The 18,248-nt window shown below is 42.6% G+C and overlaps 3 protein-coding genes and 1 pseudogene across 3 annotated transcripts in view; all 4 read left to right on the top strand.

The window, feature by feature from the left end:
- The first annotated feature begins 451 nt into the window (after window positions 1-451).
- Window positions 452-18,248, top strand: part of LOC139390584 (protocadherin alpha-C2-like) — a 178,852-nt gene continuing 161,055 nt past the window's right edge. Inside the window, exon 1 of the mRNA XM_071137795.1 lies at window positions 452-2,812. Coding sequence (XP_070993896.1) covers window positions 452-2,812 — 2,361 coding nt within the window. The remainder of the gene's footprint in view (window positions 2,813-18,248) is intronic.
- On the top strand, window positions 3,099-6,228 carry LOC139390471 (protocadherin alpha-4-like; annotated as a pseudogene).
- On the top strand, window positions 6,699-9,330 carry LOC139390470 (protocadherin alpha-8-like). Its single transcript, XM_071137600.1, has 2 exons — window positions 6,699-9,008; window positions 9,268-9,330. The coding sequence occupies exons 1-2, from the start codon at window positions 6,699-6,701 to the stop codon at window positions 9,328-9,330; spliced, it is 2,373 nt and encodes a 790-aa protein (XP_070993701.1).
- On the top strand, window positions 10,596-12,923 carry LOC139390469 (protocadherin alpha-8-like). Its single transcript, XM_071137599.1, has one exon. The coding sequence runs from the start codon at window positions 10,596-10,598 to the stop codon at window positions 12,921-12,923; it is 2,328 nt and encodes a 775-aa protein (XP_070993700.1).

Below are 18,248 nucleotides of genomic sequence, written 5' to 3'. Positions count from 1 at the left end.
GACTCGGTCGCTGTCCACCTCGGTGGTGCTGAATCAACAGCTTACTTGTTGTATGTATGTGTTGGAGTCCATCTCAGTCTCTCTTTCCCTTTACACATTTTCTATATTACTTGACTGCTACGCCATAGCTATTGCAACTAGAAAACAGACAATATCTCCAAGTTTATAAAGGTATAGAATCTGTATCCCGGACCACAGGATGTCAGTGTAATAAATTAGACTGTTGGTAGATTAGGCCCTGCCCCTCTGGGCTGTTTCCACCCCCACACATACAGATAGAGTACGGTGGACATCAGAACAAGACGTGCTCATGTGTACAGATAATACATTTATTATTTTTCCGGTGCTTAAGAATTCTATTCAGTAGGCCTATGGATCGTTACGAGTCGGTCATCTGATCACTAGGAATTTATTTTCTATTTGAGGATTGTGCTTAATTGTCTTTTTAACGATGGGAGACGGAGGACAAAGGCGCAGATGGGAATATTGGTGTGTTACTCTGCGTTTCTCTTTGCTGCTGTGCTTCGTGGAGCAGGTTTCGGCTCAGATAAGGTACTCTATTCCAGAGGAGGTGAAAGAGGGATCCGTTGTTGGAAATGTTGCTAAGGATTTGGGTCTTGACGTCAGTAGTTTGTTGGCGAGGCGGTTTCGTATCGTTTCTGGATCTAAGGACGCTCTTTTCCAGGTTAATCAGAACAATGGCGTCTTGTATGTTCATAAGAATATCGACAGAGAGGAGCTCTGTGATGGCAGTAGTGCGTGCATGATAAACCTGAAAATCGTTGTTGAGAATCCTCTAGAAATACATTATGTTCAGTTAGAAATCAAAGATGTCAATGACCATTCACCTATGTTCACAGAAAAGGAGCAGCATTTTGAAATAGCAGAACACGTCCCTCCGGGAACTCGCTTACAAATTCCGACTGCTCGTGATCCGGACATAGGGGTAAACTCTGTACGTTTTTACAAATTAAGTCAGAATATTTTTTTCGACATTGAGATCAAAGATAGCGATGAGGACAAAATACCATTTTTAATATTAAAGAAATCTCTAGATAGGGAGAACAGAATCAACCACTCATTGGTTTTAACTGCTATCGATGGAGGGAATCCGCCAAAATCAGGATCTCTAAATATAACCGTTACTGTTCTTGACGTAAATGATAACAAGCCTGTTTTTAGTCAAGACACATACTCTGTAACTTTACAAGAAAACGCCCCTATTGGTACCATCGTTGTAAAAGTAAATGCTACTGATCTAGATGAAGGGTTAAACCGTGTTGTTGAATACTCTCTTGGCAGAAACCTCAAGAGCAAAGTTTATGACGTGTTTGAATTGGATAGCGTTACAGGTGAAATTACAGTTAAGGCCCAGGTAGACTTTGATGACACCGAGGTGTACAAACTAAGTGTGCAAGCATCAGACAGAGGTCAGCCTCCATGGACTGTCGAATGCGGGGTTATCATAAAAATACTTGACGTAAATGATAACAAACCCGAGATAGAGGTAACATCCCTTTCCAATATGGTCTCTGAAGATTCCAAACCAGAAACTGTTATTTCTCTCATAAGTGTCAGTGATAAAGACTCCGGTATCAATGGAAAAGTGTTGTGTAGTCTGTTAGGAGATGTACCTTTTGAGTTAAAACCTTCCTTTCAGGATAATATGTACTCTTTAGTGACCAAACAACGATTAGACAGAGAGTTTGTGTCCCATTATCACATCACAATATCAGCCACTGACTGTGGTCAGCCTCCTCTGTCCACATTCAAAACTCTGAGCATCCAGATATCAGATGTGAACGATAACAGTCCAGAATTCTCTCAAAACCCTCTTGAGCTGTACTTAGTGGAAAATAACGCCCCCGGTGCATTCATATTCTCTGTAATCGCTACTGACAAAGACTTGAATGAGAATGCAGCCATTTCATATCACATTGTTAGAGGCGAAGGGACTCAAAATGGTATGACATCTTTCTTGAATATCAATTCTGATAATGGACATATTTCCGCTCTAAAAAGCTTTGACTTTGAAACCATCAAAACATTCCAATTCCAAGTTGTAGCTACAGACTCTGGAATTCCGTCACTAAGCAGCAACGTCACAATAAACGTGTTCATTCTGGATCAGAACGACAACGCTCCAGTGATCTTGTACCCAGTTAGTAATAATGGTTCCGCTGAAGGTGTGGAGGAGATTCCCCGTAATATGAACGCAGGCCATTTGGTCGCTAAAGTGAGAGCCTATGACGCTGATATAGGATATAACGGCTGGTTATTATTTTCACTGCAGGAAGTTACTGACCACAGTCTCTTTGCTTTGGACCGTTATACAGGACAGATAAGGACACTTCGGTCGTTCACAGAGACAGACGAGGCTGAGCACAAACTGGTCATACTGGTGAAAGACAATGGGAACGTTTCACTCTCAGCAACAGCTACTGTGATTATCAACGTTGTGGAGCCCAAAGAGGCTTTTGCAGCTTCTGATGTTAAAAGCGCAGTAAAAGACGAGGAGGAGAACAGCGTTACATTTTATTTGATCATAACTTTGGGGTCAGTTTCAGCACTTTTTATCATCAGTATCATCGTGTTGATTGTAATGCAGTGCTCCAAAGCCCCAGACGATTCCTCCAAGTATTTACAAGATGTGAATTACGACGGGACACTGTGCCACAGCATCCAGTACCGATCCGGAGACAAACGGTACATGTTAGTTGGACCCAGAATGAGTATAGGTTCTACTATAGTCCCGGGCAGCAATGGGAATACTCTAGTGGTACCTGAACACAGGAGGAGAGCTTCTGGAGAGGTAAGACATGTATGTCTCTGTAATTGTATAGAAATCGCATAGATTATTGTCCCATTTAAAAAAAAGTTCATATATTTATTTGAACTACGGGGTCTTGTTTGAGTGGGTCTAATATGTTTTTTCGGAGTATGGCTTTGGCGTTTTAACAAACCTACACCTCTCACAGGGTCTGTCCTTGAAATCAGAGGATCAGGCGTCAACACCACATTTGAAAGTGGTCGCTGTCCACGACAATTGTTCTGAAACACTTTTCAGTTCAAAGTGTTATTTGACATGTCACATATTTATGTTTCGGTTTGAGTTGCTGCGCATGAAACCCATTCTCCTAATGCGCGTGGTGTCGCTGCTTTACAGTGTTAGAAACATGCATTTAGTTTGAATCCCTCCCTCCCTTTCTCGTGTTGCCTCATTAAAAATCATTCGAGTCTAGTGAAATGGGCACTTGCTTTCTGGAATGGAGAATACCATCCGCATGGATACTTGCTTGAATCTTTTTCGTGGATGAACTTGGCACCTTGATTTTTCTGGATGAAGCGGACTGTAATGGTTCCAAAATAACAGGGCTTGTCAAAATGATAGACAGACAGAGAAGAGAGGCGCCTCACTGGGCGATGCTGTCGTTTGTATTTTTGTTGTGCTTCTCCCGTGGAGCTTATGGTCAAATACGTTATTCTATCGCGGAGGAGTCGAAAGAAGGTTCTTATGTGGGAGATGTAGCAAAGGATTTGGGGTTCAGTGTGGATATACTGGCGGAGCGAAGGTTTCGGATTGTATCTGGCTCTAAGGAAGGTCTTTTGCAGATAAACCAAGATAATGGCGTGTTGTATGTGAACAGGAACATCGACAGGGAGGAGCTGTGTGAGAAAAACATTGTGTGTTTAATCAACCTAAAAACCGTCGCCGAAAATCCAATGGAAATACATTATGTTGAGATTGAAATTACGGATATAAATGACCATTCTCCCATTTTTCCAGAAAATGAGAAACGCTTAGAGATAGCAGAGAATGCTGTGCTCCAAGGAACGCGCTTTCCTCTTGACGCTGCGCGTGACCCTGATGTTGGAGCAAATAGTCTCCGTAAGTACACTCTCAGTCAAAACGATAACTTTGACTTAGATGTTAAAACTCGCGGTGAGGATAAAATTCCTTTTCTGATTTTGAAAAAGCCGCTAGACAGAGAGCAGAAACCTGAAATTCGACTGATTTTGACTGCGTTTGACGGCGGTGAGACCGCAAGATCTGGCACAGTCAATATAACAATACATGTGATTGATGTCAATGACAACGCACCAGTCTTTGACAGGCAGGTGTATACGGTAACTTTATATGAAAATCCTCCAGTAGGTGCCTCAGTCCTAAGATTACACGCCACGGATATAGATGATGGCGCCAACGGACAGGTTATATACACTTTTGATAACAGTCTTAAAAACAAAGCGTTCGATTTATTCGAGATAGATGATGTTACAGGTGAGATCACTGTAAAAGGATTAATAGATTTTGAAGAGCAGAGTGTTTATGAAATTGACATTCAGGCCTCTGACAAAGGTCCGGTTACATTGACTGGTCACTGTAGTGTTGTTATTAACGTGAAAGATGTAAATGACAACGCACCTGAGATGGACGTGACGTCCCTATCAAGCCAAGTCCCCGAGGATGCACGACCCGGTACAGCGGTAGCTCTTATCAGCGTGTTTGATATGGACTCTGGTGAAAACGGCGTAGTTATATGTACAATCTCAGACAACATCCCTTTCGAATTAAAACCGTCTTTTCAGAAAAATATGTATTCGTTGATTACTAAAAGCAGATTGGACAAAGAGTCAGAGCCTATGTACACAGTGAGAATAACTTCTACAGATAAAGGACTCCCATCACTGTCTTCCCACAAAACCATCACAGTCCATATTTCAGACGTTAATGATAACAGTCCTGTGTTTTCTCAGAGTCAGTATACTTTTTATGTACCGGAAAACAATGCTCCACACGCGTCTGTGTTTTCCATGAGCGCCTCAGATAGAGACCAAGATGAAAACGCTCGTGTGTCTTATAACATTTGGAAAAGTGATGGCGACGCTCCTACTGTATACTACCTAAATATTAATTCTGATGATGGTAACATTTACGCGCTAAAAAGCTTTGACTTCGAAACCCTCAAAACAATCCAATTCCAAGTTGTAGCTACAGACTCTGGAACTCCGTCACTAAGCAGCAACGTCACAGTGAATGTGTTCATTCTGGATCAGAACGACAACGCTCCAGTGATCTTGTATCCAGTCAGCGCTAACGGTTCCGCTGCAGGTGTGGAGGAGATTCCCCGCAATGTGAACGCAGGCCATTTAGTGACTAAAGTGAGAGCCTATGACGCTGATATAGGATATAACGGCTGGTTATTATTTTCACTGCAGGAAGTTACTGACCACAGTCTCTTTGCTTTGGACCGCTATACAGGACAGATAAGGACACTTCGGTCATTCACAGAGACAGACGAGGCTGAGCATAAACTGGTCATACTGGTAAAAGACAATGGGAACGTTTCACTCTCAGCAACAGCTACTGTGATTATCAACGTTGTGGAGCCCAAGGAGGCTTTTGCAGCTTCTGATGTTAAAAGCGCAGTAAAAGACGAGGAGGAGAACAACAGCGTTACATTTTATTTGATCATAACTTTGATGTCAGTTTCAGCACTTTTTATCATCAGTATCATCGTGTTGATTGTAATGCAGTGCTCCAAAGTGCCATACTATTCCTCCAAGTATTTACAAGATGTTAATTATGACGGGACACTGTGCCACAGCATCCAGTACCGATCCGGAGACAAACGGTACATGTTAGTTGGACCCAGAATGAGTATAGGTTCTACTATAGTCCCGGGCAGCAATGGGAATACCCTAGTGGTACCCGACCACAGGAGAAGAGCTTCTGGAGAGGTGAGGAGATTAATACGTTTTTATACAAGTCACATACATCGTACATGGTCCTCATAAACCATGTAGACTGAACTGTACAGTGCATTGAGTGTCTAAATACAATCATGTTATCTTGGGCATTTAATAAAACACTTGCTTTGCTGTTTAGGTTTGTGTACTGGTGTATTTGTTTTAGTACTGTAATGTACGACAGGATGGAGGGATCGTCTTGCATTTCTGTTTTGTAATTCATCAAGTGTCCTTTTTATACCATATATTTACCTTAGAATAGTTTGTGCGGGACATGCTAAATCAATCTAAAAGGAATTCAAAGTGGTTGTTTTTTGGACGCAGCGTTGTGCCCTCGTGGTGTGTCGCTGTGCATTAGCGTGGTTCTGAAATGCTCGGATGTCTCGCAGCTCTGCAGGAGAACATATACCGTGCAGATAAAGCGACATGCTTCATTTGATATTTTTTGTAAATCTGTATCAGTTGCTGGGTAGATAATAGTAGCCTTCATTTGCCTCCACACAGTGTATATTTATGATTGTCTGTCTCTGTGTGTTTGTGCCAAACATGCTTCTGGTGCTGGAGTAGCCAATGTCCTTTACACAACCATGCAATCAATGTGTGGTAGCATCGCATGGTGTCAGTGCTTAACTAGAATAACGCTCTTGAAAGCAACGCTCACGTCACATTTTTGCATCCTCCCCTTAGTTGGTTTATCATTCAGTAGCTAGCTGACAAGGGTCGTAAGCAACAAGGAGATATTTCATACTCACTTGAACGGAACTAAAAATGCTTTTTTCGAATAATGAGCTATGATCCTATTTGGGAATGCAATGGGTAAGGTTTCGTTAATAATAATATAGGCATAGTGTCGCGTGCTGCGGATTCTTTTTGGACTAAATATATTTTAAAAAATGGAACAAAGAGGACATGGAGCATGGTGGGAGCAACGCCGGAGGCTTTGGGCAATGTTAGCTTTGGTTCTCTTTTGGAGCGGAGCTTCAGCACAGATAACATATTCCATCTCTGAAGAGCTTAAGGAAGGAACTGTCGTGGGGAATATAGCTAAGGATTTGGGAATAGATCTGAGCACCTTGAAGGAGAGGGGATTTCGAATCGTGTCTGGCTCGACGGAGCCCCTTTTCCAGCTAAACCAGAATGACGGCATCTTGTATTTGCACCGAAAAATAGACCGAGAGGAGGCGTGTGAACGGAGCAGCGTGTGTTTGATCAACATGAAAACCGTTCTGGAGAACCCGCTGGAGATCCATTATGTCTCAGTGGAGGTGTTAGATGTTAACGACCATTCTCCCAGCTTTCCTGAGAAAGAGAAACGGTTAGAGATATTTGAGTCAGCCTTACCAGGGGCGCGATTTCAGCTCCAGGCTGCGCTCGACACTGATGGTGGACAATACTCAGTTCAACAGTATAAACTCAGTCACAACGATCATTTCCGTTTGGAAGTTAAAGACCGAGGTGATGATGGCAAAATCCCGATATTAATATTACATAAACCACTTGATAGAGAGGCTGTAAAGAGCCATAAATTGCTACTCACAGCTATTGACGGAGGAAAACCTCCAAGATCTGGAGACATGAGAATAACTGTAGATGTACTGGATATCAATGATAACCCGCCTGTCTATACAAAAGATGCTTACTCTGTATTGGTGAATGAAAATACTATTGTTGGCACAACAATTGTACAAGTAAACGCCACCGATTTGGACGAGGGGCCAAACGGTTTAGTAATGTACTCTTTTGGCAATAGCGTGAATAGTAAATTACGCAAACTCTTTGATCTGAACCCAGTAACAGGGGAAATCATTGTGAGAGGACTGCTAGATTTTGAAGAGAAAAACAAGTACGAACTCGACATACAGGCATCGGATGAAGGACTTGCACCAATGACATCAGATAAAAGCGTATTAATAAGGATAGTTGACCTCAATGACAACGCACCTGAGATTGAGGTGACATCATTTTCAAGAGCAATCGCCGAGGATTCTAGAACTGGAACCACAGTCGCGCTAATCAGTGTTAATGATTTGGACTCTGGTCTCAACGGGAAAGTTCTCTGCACTGTGATGGAAGACACAACTTTCAAACTAATGCCATCACTACAGGATAATATTTACTCTGTAGTCACCATGTCACCCCTGGATAGGGAAAAACATTCTGAATATGATCTAACAATAGTAGCCACAGACGCAGGCCAGCCGTCCCTGTCATCTGTAAAGACTATTAGTGTTGTAGTATCAGATGTGAATGATAACAGTCCAGAGTTTTCACTGAGCCCCTATACTTTCTATGTCACGGAGAATAACGAACCAGGCGCCTCACTTTTTCGCGTGAGTGCGTCTGATCGTGACATAAATGAAAACGCTATTATTTCATATCATATTCTGAGAAACGGTATCGAGGAGAATAAATGGTCATCGTTCCTCAACATAAATCCTGAAAATGGAAACATTTTGGCGCTAAAAAGCTTTGACTTTGAAACCCTCAAAACATTCAACATCCAAGTTGTAGCTACAGACTCTGGAATTCCGTCATTAAGCAGCAACGTCACAGTGAATGTGTTCATTCTGGATCAGAACGACAACACTCCAGTGATCTTGTATCCAGTCAGCGCTAACGGTTCCGCTGAAGGTGTGGAGGAGATTCCCCGTAATGTGAACGCAGGCCATTTGGTGACTAAAGTGAGAGCCTATGACGCTGATATAGGATATAACGGCTGGTTATTATTTTCACTGCAGGAAGTTACTGACCACAGTCTCTTTGTTTTGGACCGCTATACAGGACAGATAAGGACACTTCGGTCATTCACAGAGACAGACGAGGCTGAGCATAAACTGGTCATACTGGTAAAAGACAATGGGAACGTTTCACTCTCAGCAACAGCTACTGTGATTATCAACGTTGTGGAGCCCAAAGAGGCTTTTGCAGCTTCTGATGTTAAAAGCGCAGTAAAAGACGAGGAGGAGAACAGCGTTACCTTTTATTTGATCATAACTTTGGGGTCAATTTCAACACTTTTTATCATCAGTATCACCGTGTTGATTGTAATGCAGTGCTCCAAAGCCCCAGTCGATTCCTCCAAGTATTTACAAGATGTGAATTACGACGGGACACTGTGCCACAGCATCCAGTACCGATCCGGAGACAAACGGTACATGTTAGTTGGACCCAGAATGAGTATAGGTTCTACTATTGTCCCGGGAAGCAATGGGAATACTCTAGTGGTACCTGATCACAGGAGGAGAGCTTCTGGAGAGGTAAGGAGACGAAAACGAATTTATAGTTCACAATGCTCTTACACCTGACCATTGACATGAAGTGCTGATAATATGCTTGAGTTGGATAATTGCATGCGCTATCATTGTATTTGTATGTATTTCATATTTAATTGACTGAAAGGGTTATGTGTGAGTTGGTCAAATATGATGTTTTAAAATCAGAGGGTTGTGTCTGTAACATGATCTGAGAGCTTGGCACGTGGAAGTTAACCTGCTTATTCCCCACCACCACAATCAGGACTTGCCGCTCAGGGCAGGCAGGGCGCTGTCCACCACGGTGGTGCTGAAACGTAGAGAATGATAGAGGCCTCTAGTGGCCAAACGGACGTTTTAGCATGGGCAGCACCATTTAGTGCTTCCACCATGCTTCCGCCATTTTAAAGTAGCCAAAGTAGTCAACTAGCTGGAGATTCCTATAGGTTGTAGCTTCAATGGCGCTGCCCATGCTGTCACAGACGCTATAGTGGCACAGATATATAAAACAGTCCTCTATCTATCTCTAGGAATTCAATACGCTGCTTGCATAATGAAGTGTTGTCCCCAAAAAAGGACAGCATAAATAGCATGATTTATTTAAATATAGGAGACTTGTTGCATGCTTCAGTACATTTTATTTAAGGGAACCTTTAAGACATATGAATTATGGGTCTGCCAGTCCAGTCATCAAAATCAAATCAAATCTAATTGTATTTGTCACATGCGCAGAATACAACAGTTGCCGACCTTACCGTGACATTCTTATTTGCAAGCCCTTAACCCACAATGCAGATCAAGAAAAAGAGTTAAGAAAATATTTACTAAATTAACTAAAGTAAAACATTTAATTAAAAGTAACACAATAAAATAACAATAAAGAGCCTATATACAGGGGGTACCGGTACCGAGTCAATGGGTACCGGTATCGAGTACATGCTTGGTCGAGGTAATTTGTACATGTAGGTAGGGGTAAAGTGACTAATAAACGGTGAGTAGCAGTGTAAAAACAAAGGGGGTGGCAATGTAAATAGTCCGGGTGGACATTTGATGAATGGACCTAGACTTGGCGCTCTCCTACCGCTTGCTGTGTGGTAGCAGAGTGAACAGTGGGTGACTGGAGTGACTGGAGTCTTTGACAATTTTTATTCTAACCTTGTGCTGACCTTTCTCCCTCGTGCGTTGTGCCAATATAGCATTCTGGGTGGGTTGGACTAGTAAAAGTAGGCCTAACATTATCAAACAACAGCGCAATGCGAGTTAGAATCGCATGGTGTCAGTGCCCAACTATAGCGCTTCTGGTAGAAATACTATCGTCATGCTTTTGAGCCCTCCTCCTGGCTGGTTTGGTAGGTTTGATCGGTCCCTGGAGTTATACAGTCGTGCATGTTCGTGGAGAGAATAAGATCTGGAATTTACATAAATAAGACTATTGTTGGTTTATTCGTTTTGGTATTTGACGAACATACTGGAAAGACAACGGTCACAAATGAAGGAATAGTGGAAGTGCTGTGGATTAGGGCTATTTGTCTTGAAAACATGGGACAAAGAGGATGCGGGGAATGGCGGGAGCGACGGCAGAGTGTCACCTACATGGTTGCTTTGGTTCTGTTTTGGAGCGGGGCGTCGGCACAGTTAAGATATTCCATCTCTGAAGAGCTTAAGGAAGGAACTGTCGTGGGGAATATAGCTAAGGATGTGGGAATAGATCTGAGCACCTTGAAGGAGAGGGGATTTCGAATCGTGTCTGGCTCGACCGAGCCTCTTTTCGAGGTAAACCAGAATGACGGCATCTTATATGTGAATCGAAAAATAGACCGAGAGGAGCTGTGTGAACGGAGCAGCGTGTGCTTGATCAACCTGAAAACCGTTCTAGAGAACCCGCTGGAGATCCATTATGTCTCAGTGGAGGTGTTAGATGTTAACGACCATTCTCCCAGCTTTCCCGAGAAAGAGAATCGGTTAGAAATATACGAGTCCGCTTTACCTGGTGTACGATTTCAGCTGCAAGCTGCCGTTGATCCAGATGGTGGCCAGTACTCGGTTCAGCAATATAAACTCAGTCATAATGACCATTTTCGTTTGGAGGTTAAAGATCGAGGAAGGGAAGGTAAAATTCCTGTTGTAAATCTACTAAAGCCCTTAGATAGAGAAGCTATGAAAAGACATACATTACTACTCACAGCCATTGATGGAGGAAAACCTCCCAGGTCTGGGACTGTGGAAATAGTTATTGATGTTTTAGATGTAAATGATAATATGCCTGTTTTTGTCAAAGAGTTATACTCAGTTACATTGAATGAAAATTCTCCTATTGGCACGACAGTCGTGCAAGTAAATGCCACGGATTTAGACGAGGGTTCGAATGCCGAGGTCCTTTACTTTTTCGGTAAAATGGTAAAAAACAAGATTCGTAAACTTTTCGATGTAAATACGAATACGGGTGAGATAGTTGTGAAAGAATTGGTCGATTTCGAGCTACAAGACAGCTATGAGATTGACATAATGGCAACTGATAAAGGATCTGCCCCTCTGACAACTGACAAAAGCATAACAGTAAAGATTATTGACCTCAACGATAATGCACCTGAGATCGAGGTGACGTCTTTTTCGAACGCAATCCCCGAGGATTCTAGACCAGGCACCACTGTAGCATTAATCAGTGTTAATGATTTAGACTCTGGTCTTAACGGCAAAGTGATCTGCTCTTTAGTTGAGGACATACCATTTACATTAATGCCGTCTTTACAGGACAACATGTTTTCTGTAGTCACCAAATCAACACTGGATCGAGAGAAATCATCACAATATGATCTAACAGTAGTTGCTAAAGACGCAGGCCAGCCGTCCCTGTCATCTGTAAAGACTATAAGCGTAGTTATGTCAGATGTGAATGATAACAATCCAGAGTTTTCATTAAGCTCCTATACTTTCTATATCACTGAGAATAACGACCCAGGCGCCTCAGTATTTTACGTAAGTGCATCAGATCGTGACATAGATGAAAACGCTCTTATTTCATATCATATTCTCAGATACAGTGGTGACGAGAACAAATGGGCATCTTTCCTCAACGTAAATTCAGAAAATGGAAACATTTTGGCGCTAAAAAGTTTTGACTTTGAAACTTTAAAAACATTTAAATTCCAAGTTGTAGCAACAGACTCTGGAACTCCGTCACTAAGCAGCAACGTCACAGTGAATGTGTTCATTCTGGATCAGAACGACAACGCTCCAGTGATCTTGTATCCAGTCAGCGCTAACGGTTCCGCTGAAGGTGTGGAGGAGATTGCCCGCAATATGAACGCAGGCCATTTGGTGACTAAAGTGAGAGCCTATGACGCTGATATAGGATATAACGGCTGGTTATTATTTTCACTGCAGGAAGTTACTGACCACAGTCTCTTTGCCTTGGACCGTTATACAGGACAGATAAGGACACTTCGGTCATTCACAGAGACAGACGAGGCTGAGCATAAACTGGTCATACTGGTAAAAGACAATGGGAACGTTTCACTCTCAGCAACAGCTACTGTGATTATCAACGTTGTGGAGCCCAAGGAGGCTTTTGCAGCTTCTGATGTTAAAAGCGCAGTAAAAGACGAGGAGGAGAACAGCGTTACCTTTTATTTGATCATAACTTTGGGGTCAGTTTCAGCACTTTTTATCATCAGTATCATCGTGTTGATTGTAATGCAGTGCTCCAAAGCCCCAGACGATTCCTCCAAGTATTTACAAGATGTGAATTACGACGGGACACTGTGCCACAGCATCCAGTACCGATCCGGAGACAAACGGTACATGTTAGTTGGACCCAGAATGAGTATAGGTTCTACTATAGCCCCGGGCAGCAATGGGAATACTCTAGTGGTACCTGAACACAGCAAGAGAGCTTCGGCAGAGGTAAGAAGATCAAGTTGAAGTCGTAATTTTACATCCACCTTAGCCAAATACATTTAAACTGTTTTTCACAATTCCTGACATTTAATCCTAGTTAAAATTCCCTGTCTTTGGTCAATTAGGATCACCACTTTATTTAAAGAATGTGAAATGTCAGAATAATAGTAGAGATAATTATTTATTTCTGCTTTTATTTCTTTTATCACATTCCCAGTGGGTCAGAAGTTTACATACACTCAATTAGTATTTGATAGCATTGCCTTTAAATTGTTTAACTTGTGTCAAACGTTTTGGGTAGCCTTTTCACAAGCACTGAGTCAGGTTTGTAGGCCTCCTTGCTCGCACATACTTTTTCAGTTCTGCCCACAAATGTTCTATGGGATTGAGGTCAGGGTTTTGTCATGGCCACTCCAATACCAAGACTATTTTTTTCTTAAGCCGTTTTGCCACAACTTTGGAAGTATGCTTGTGGTCAACCTCCATTTGGAAGACCCATTTGTGACCAAGCTTTAACCTGATGTCTTGAGATGTTGCTTCACTGATAACGTTTGTACTGATATATTGTGTCAAGATGCCTCTAAAAAGCTTCAAGGATAGGGTAATGAAAGGTAGAATCGCGTGGTGTCAGCATAGGCGGACATCCCAGGGGGGACAGGGGGTACACCACCCCCGATATATCACTGTAAACATAACTATGTAATTTCAATCATATTAATAATACGCAATGAAAGCACTTGAGCTGATTATAGACACTTAATAGCGCGTTTTTACGTTTCAAAAGAGTGCGACCTCCCTCCCTTTGTCTCACAATGGTTTGATCCACTGCCTCCCACCCCCCAGCAGTGGCACATGATGCAGGTACTGTGCATGTGTGGGAATCTGACAGAGTCTGTTGTTGGTGGCTGACCTCCAGTAAGTTGTTCAAACAAAGGATATGTTAGACATTTCTTTACTTCTCCCACTCAATACAAGAAAACACATTAATAACCGTCACCAGTCTTCATTTTCGCTGCATTAAATGTAATGTCACTCTATGTTAGCTAGCGGTTAGCTGATGTTTGCTAGCTAGCTACAGTAACATCAGCCAGTGTTTGCAGCTATTTGAATTTGAGTCAATGAGAGAAGCTAGCAATGCAATGTAGTGTTCCTTAACTGGCAAGGAAACAGAGGGTTAGTGTCTACTGTCTGAAAAGCACTCAATGCACATAACTAACGTGAGGTTAATCCAGTCAATCGCACCGTAGCGATGCTGTTTTATGTTGGCAGGGTTCACATACACAATAGCTGAATTTGCAGAGCTAGCGCTCAAACCAAATCAAACATGAACTATTAAGCTAGCTAGTACCTATTCCATTTATGTGGCGTCGTCAAAGATGGAATCTTTGCTATCGTCAGTTTATTCCAAGATCAGCATGCAGCTGTAGTGCTTCAAAGTCCCTGTTATCAGGTTAGAGATAAACTGAACTCCCAACTGAACAGAACTACACTCTCTTCTACCGTTGTATTAAAAATCTTTAATGGTCTCGTTGCAAAAGCTAAATTTTCGCTAGGGGACTTTGAAGCACGTGTGCTGATCTTGGAGTAAACTGACGATAGCAAAGATAATAGCAAACACCACAGAAACGGAATTGGTGCTCGCTAGCTCTGCAAATTCAGCTATTGTTGAAAGCCAGCCAATATAAAACATAAACTATATTCAAATGACAAAAGTTTGCAGCATACGTTGTGTAAATGGTGAACTCACACAGCTGTCAAATCTGTTTCACATTTGCTAGCTGACTAGCTGCCTACCTTTTAGATCGAAGCCCATATAGAATGGTAGAAGATTATAGATGATAGAAGCCCATCTCCTACTGTAAATAACCTGCACACTATGTGTGTCTGTAGCCAGCCTGCCAGGTAGAAAAATGGCAGAAAAAAGACAGACATCAGAGTATTTTTCAGTACACCAAAACGCAAAGTAAGAACCCTAGTAGCCTAATATCTCAAAGACTAGTTGATAAAATGTTCATTAGAAAGAAGTGAAATGATAATGGAAACGTTTCACAATGATGTCATTAGGCAGATCAGGCAACAGATGGGCAGAGACAGACTGACAGAGACTGATAGGCAGGGATAGACTGACAGAGACTGATAGGCAGGGACAGACTGACAGAGACTGATAGGCAGGGACAGACTGACAGAGACTGATAGGCAGGGACAGACTGACAGAGACTGATAGGCAGGGACAGACTGGCAGAGACTGCTAGGCAGGGACAGACTGACTGAGACTGATAGGCAGGGACAGACTGACAGAGACTGATAGGCAGGGACAGACTGACAGAGACTGATAGGCAGGGACAGACTGGCAGAGACTGATAGGCAGGGACAGACTGACAGAGACTGATAGGCAGGGACAGACTGGCAGAGACAGGGAGTCTCAGGTAAGTTTGTTAAGTCTTTGGCAACATTATGAAAGGTTCTCTCTTTTTTAGACTGTAAAATAGGGACATAATTGGAAAATGCCATGGATACCCCCACTCTCAACTTTAACTGGTGACTGAACTAAGATTTGTTGAAGGAAATGGTGTTGCTGTTGTGATTAATTGTGTAGTTTTGGGTACTGGTAGTTAGGAGTACAGCAAACACCTTATTTATTTTCTAGAGACAGACTGTGAGTCAGTGAGAGTGGTGAAAGGGAAAGAGCCAAGGAGAGACTTCAGAGGACAGTGTCACAGCCACGGCAGGACCAGTATAGAGGACAGTGTCACAGCCACGGCAGGACCAGTATAGGGGGCAGTGGCACAGCCACGGCAGGACCAGTATAGGGGACAGTGTCACAGCCACGGCAGGACCAGGTGTCAACCTTGTTGCCAGCAGCACCAGTATAGGGGACAGTGTCACAGCCACAGCAGGACCAGGTTTCAACCTTGTTGCCAGCAGCACCAGTATAGGGGACAGTGGCACAGCCACGGCAGGACCAGGTGTCAACCTTGTTGCCAGCAGCACCAGTATAGGGGACAGTGTCACAGCCACGGCAGGACCAGGTGTCAACCTTGTTGCCAGCAGCACCAGTATAGGGGACAGTGTCACAGCCACGGCAGGACCAGGTGTCAACCTTGTTGCCAGCAGCACCAGTATAGGGGACAGTGGCACAGCATTGTCCAGTTACCTCAGTGATGGCAAAAAAAAACATATCAGCCACACCCACAATTTATAGAACTGTAATCTCTTGCCAACAGAGTGCTGACGTTTCAAGAGAGATGGTTTGGTGATTTCCCCTGGCTACATCATAATCCATCAATAAAAGGGGTGTTGTTTTCACTGTAGCCAAGGGTTTTCAAGCCAGCCATCTTTTGGCATAAGAGCAGATGCTGCCTTCATTAGTGCAGGATTTAGGAACTGGAGAAAAGCCTTTGTAAAATTGAAAACTGCCAAACCCACCGCCACTGTGTAACTGTAACAGCACACCAGCTAAATCCAATCAGTCCCCAGTTATCCAGTGCTTGAGGTAAACAGCAGTGACGAAATGACGAAAGCTACCTTGCACTGTATGAGAAAGCAACAACATTGATTGACTCCATTGAAAGACACTCAAGACGATTTGCTGGCAAAGCAGTGCATCACTATAGGGCAGAATTTTGTTGGATGGTGTGGAGGTTGTTTGGCAACCGTTTTGACCAGGACAGTCTAAACATTCTGTAAGAGTTGGAAAGAGCGCTTCTCACGGGGGAGTTGGATGAGTCTCTAGATCAGTACCCTGAGCGGAACATAGATTCTCTTTCAGTGCAGTTGCATCTCTTTCGCAACAAATACCCCTGTAGCAGCAGTTGAGAGGCAGCAGAGGTCCTCAGGAGGCTTCCAGTGGAGGTGTGGGTGTTAGTTGACCAAGTTGAGGTGCTGATCAGAATTTTGTTTGTGGTGCCAGTGTCTTCATGTGAGGCTGAGAGGAGTTTCAGTGCACTCCGCAGGTTAAAGACTTGGTTACGGGCTTGCATGGGCCAAGAGAGACTGAACGGCATAGCTGTCTGTAATGTACATAAAGACAGGGTGGACAGTCTTGAGGGAAAATATCTACCAGCAATGTGTTGGATCCATTGAAACCCTCAAACATATGTTCAGTTGTTTTGTTCAGTAGTGTGTATAGCAGTGGATCTCAACCTTTTTTCGGTACTGGAACCCCTGCATATTTTGAGCCAAGGTTTTGAGTGGTCCTCAGGGACCTCCACCCCCTCTATATGATATGTAAAGTTACTGGAATCCTTGTGCTGCTGAATATGTTCATTACACTTTTTTATTTCATGGACCCCTTGCCATTACACCAGGGACCCCTAGGGGTCCACCTACCCTGTTTGAGACCCCCTGCTGTATAGTATGATATATGTTATTTTGTTTAGTAGTTTTTAGTACATGACAGTACACTTACTAATTATTTATTTAATTTAAAATTGCATACTTTGTGTGACATACTTGTCCATAGCTGTTGTTTGAAGAGTTGAGACACTGACTGAACAATAACTAAGTATTTCTGAAGGATATTTTGGTGGATTTGTTTGGGTTTTTCATTGAAGTAGTTATTTCGCTTTTAGAACTGTACTTATTCTGAGCGTTTTGTTCTTGTAAAGATGTTGTAATAGACTCCAACCAGTGGCACATATTTAATGACTATATAAATTAATCAGAAAAAGTTCAATAAAAAGGTCAATTCAATACAGAGACCAACTTCGATGGTTCTCAATGGAGATGATTTTAGACGAGAACACACCATGTTCATTGTATTTATGAAACCTGCACCCATACAGTGTACAGTATCATTACCACCTACTGGCCATGCTTGGTATTGCTGGTTGTAAATACAAATACCTGCATACATACTGTACTGATAAGGAACACTGCTATAACTATTATTAGTAGGAGTATTATAATGATTTAAACATGTTAACAAGTTGGGAAAACTCTTCAGTGAACTGCTGTACCTATGATTTATCCAGTTGTAGTAATTATGGTTCCTCAATATACATTTAACATATTACAACGTAGGCTATGTGTTACAGCACTACTTTTGGTGTCCCCCTCAGGAATTGCTCTTGAGAAAATGTCATGTAATTATCCCCTTCAAGGTTGATATCAGATTTTCGCCCCTGGGTGTCAGTACACAACTAGAATTCTGCTCCTGTTAGATTTCACCCCGTCATACTTTTGAGTCCGCCCCCTTGCTGCTCAGTTGATTCAATCACTGGAGGAATACAGCCATGCAGCATCGTGGGGAGCATACGATCTAAATGTATATTCTTAAAACGCTATTGGAAAGTCACCATGGGTCATATATGCTAATATAATGGACAGACAACTGACACAAATTGAGGA

This window comes from Oncorhynchus clarkii, chromosome 31, assembly GCF_045791955.1.
Source record: "Oncorhynchus clarkii lewisi isolate Uvic-CL-2024 chromosome 31, UVic_Ocla_1.0, whole genome shotgun sequence".
Taxonomy (NCBI): domain Eukaryota; kingdom Metazoa; phylum Chordata; class Actinopteri; order Salmoniformes; family Salmonidae; genus Oncorhynchus; species Oncorhynchus clarkii.
The sequence above is the reverse complement of the archived record's forward strand: the minus strand, read 5'-3'. Positions and strand labels throughout refer to the sequence as shown.

Bases quoted from the DNA above. Each gene is read 5' to 3' on its own strand.
- LOC139390470 (XM_071137600.1), top strand. From the start codon at position 6,699: ATGTTAGCTTTGGTTCTCTTTTGGAGCGGAGCTTCAGCACAGATAACA. The intron at 9,009-9,267 runs GTAAGGAGACGA...CACCACAATCAG, and splicing joins GGAGGAGAGCTTCTGGAGAG to GACTTGCCGCTCAGGGCAGG.
- LOC139390469 (XM_071137599.1), top strand. From the start codon at position 10,596: ATGGTTGCTTTGGTTCTGTTTTGGAGCGGGGCGTCGGCACAGTTAAGA.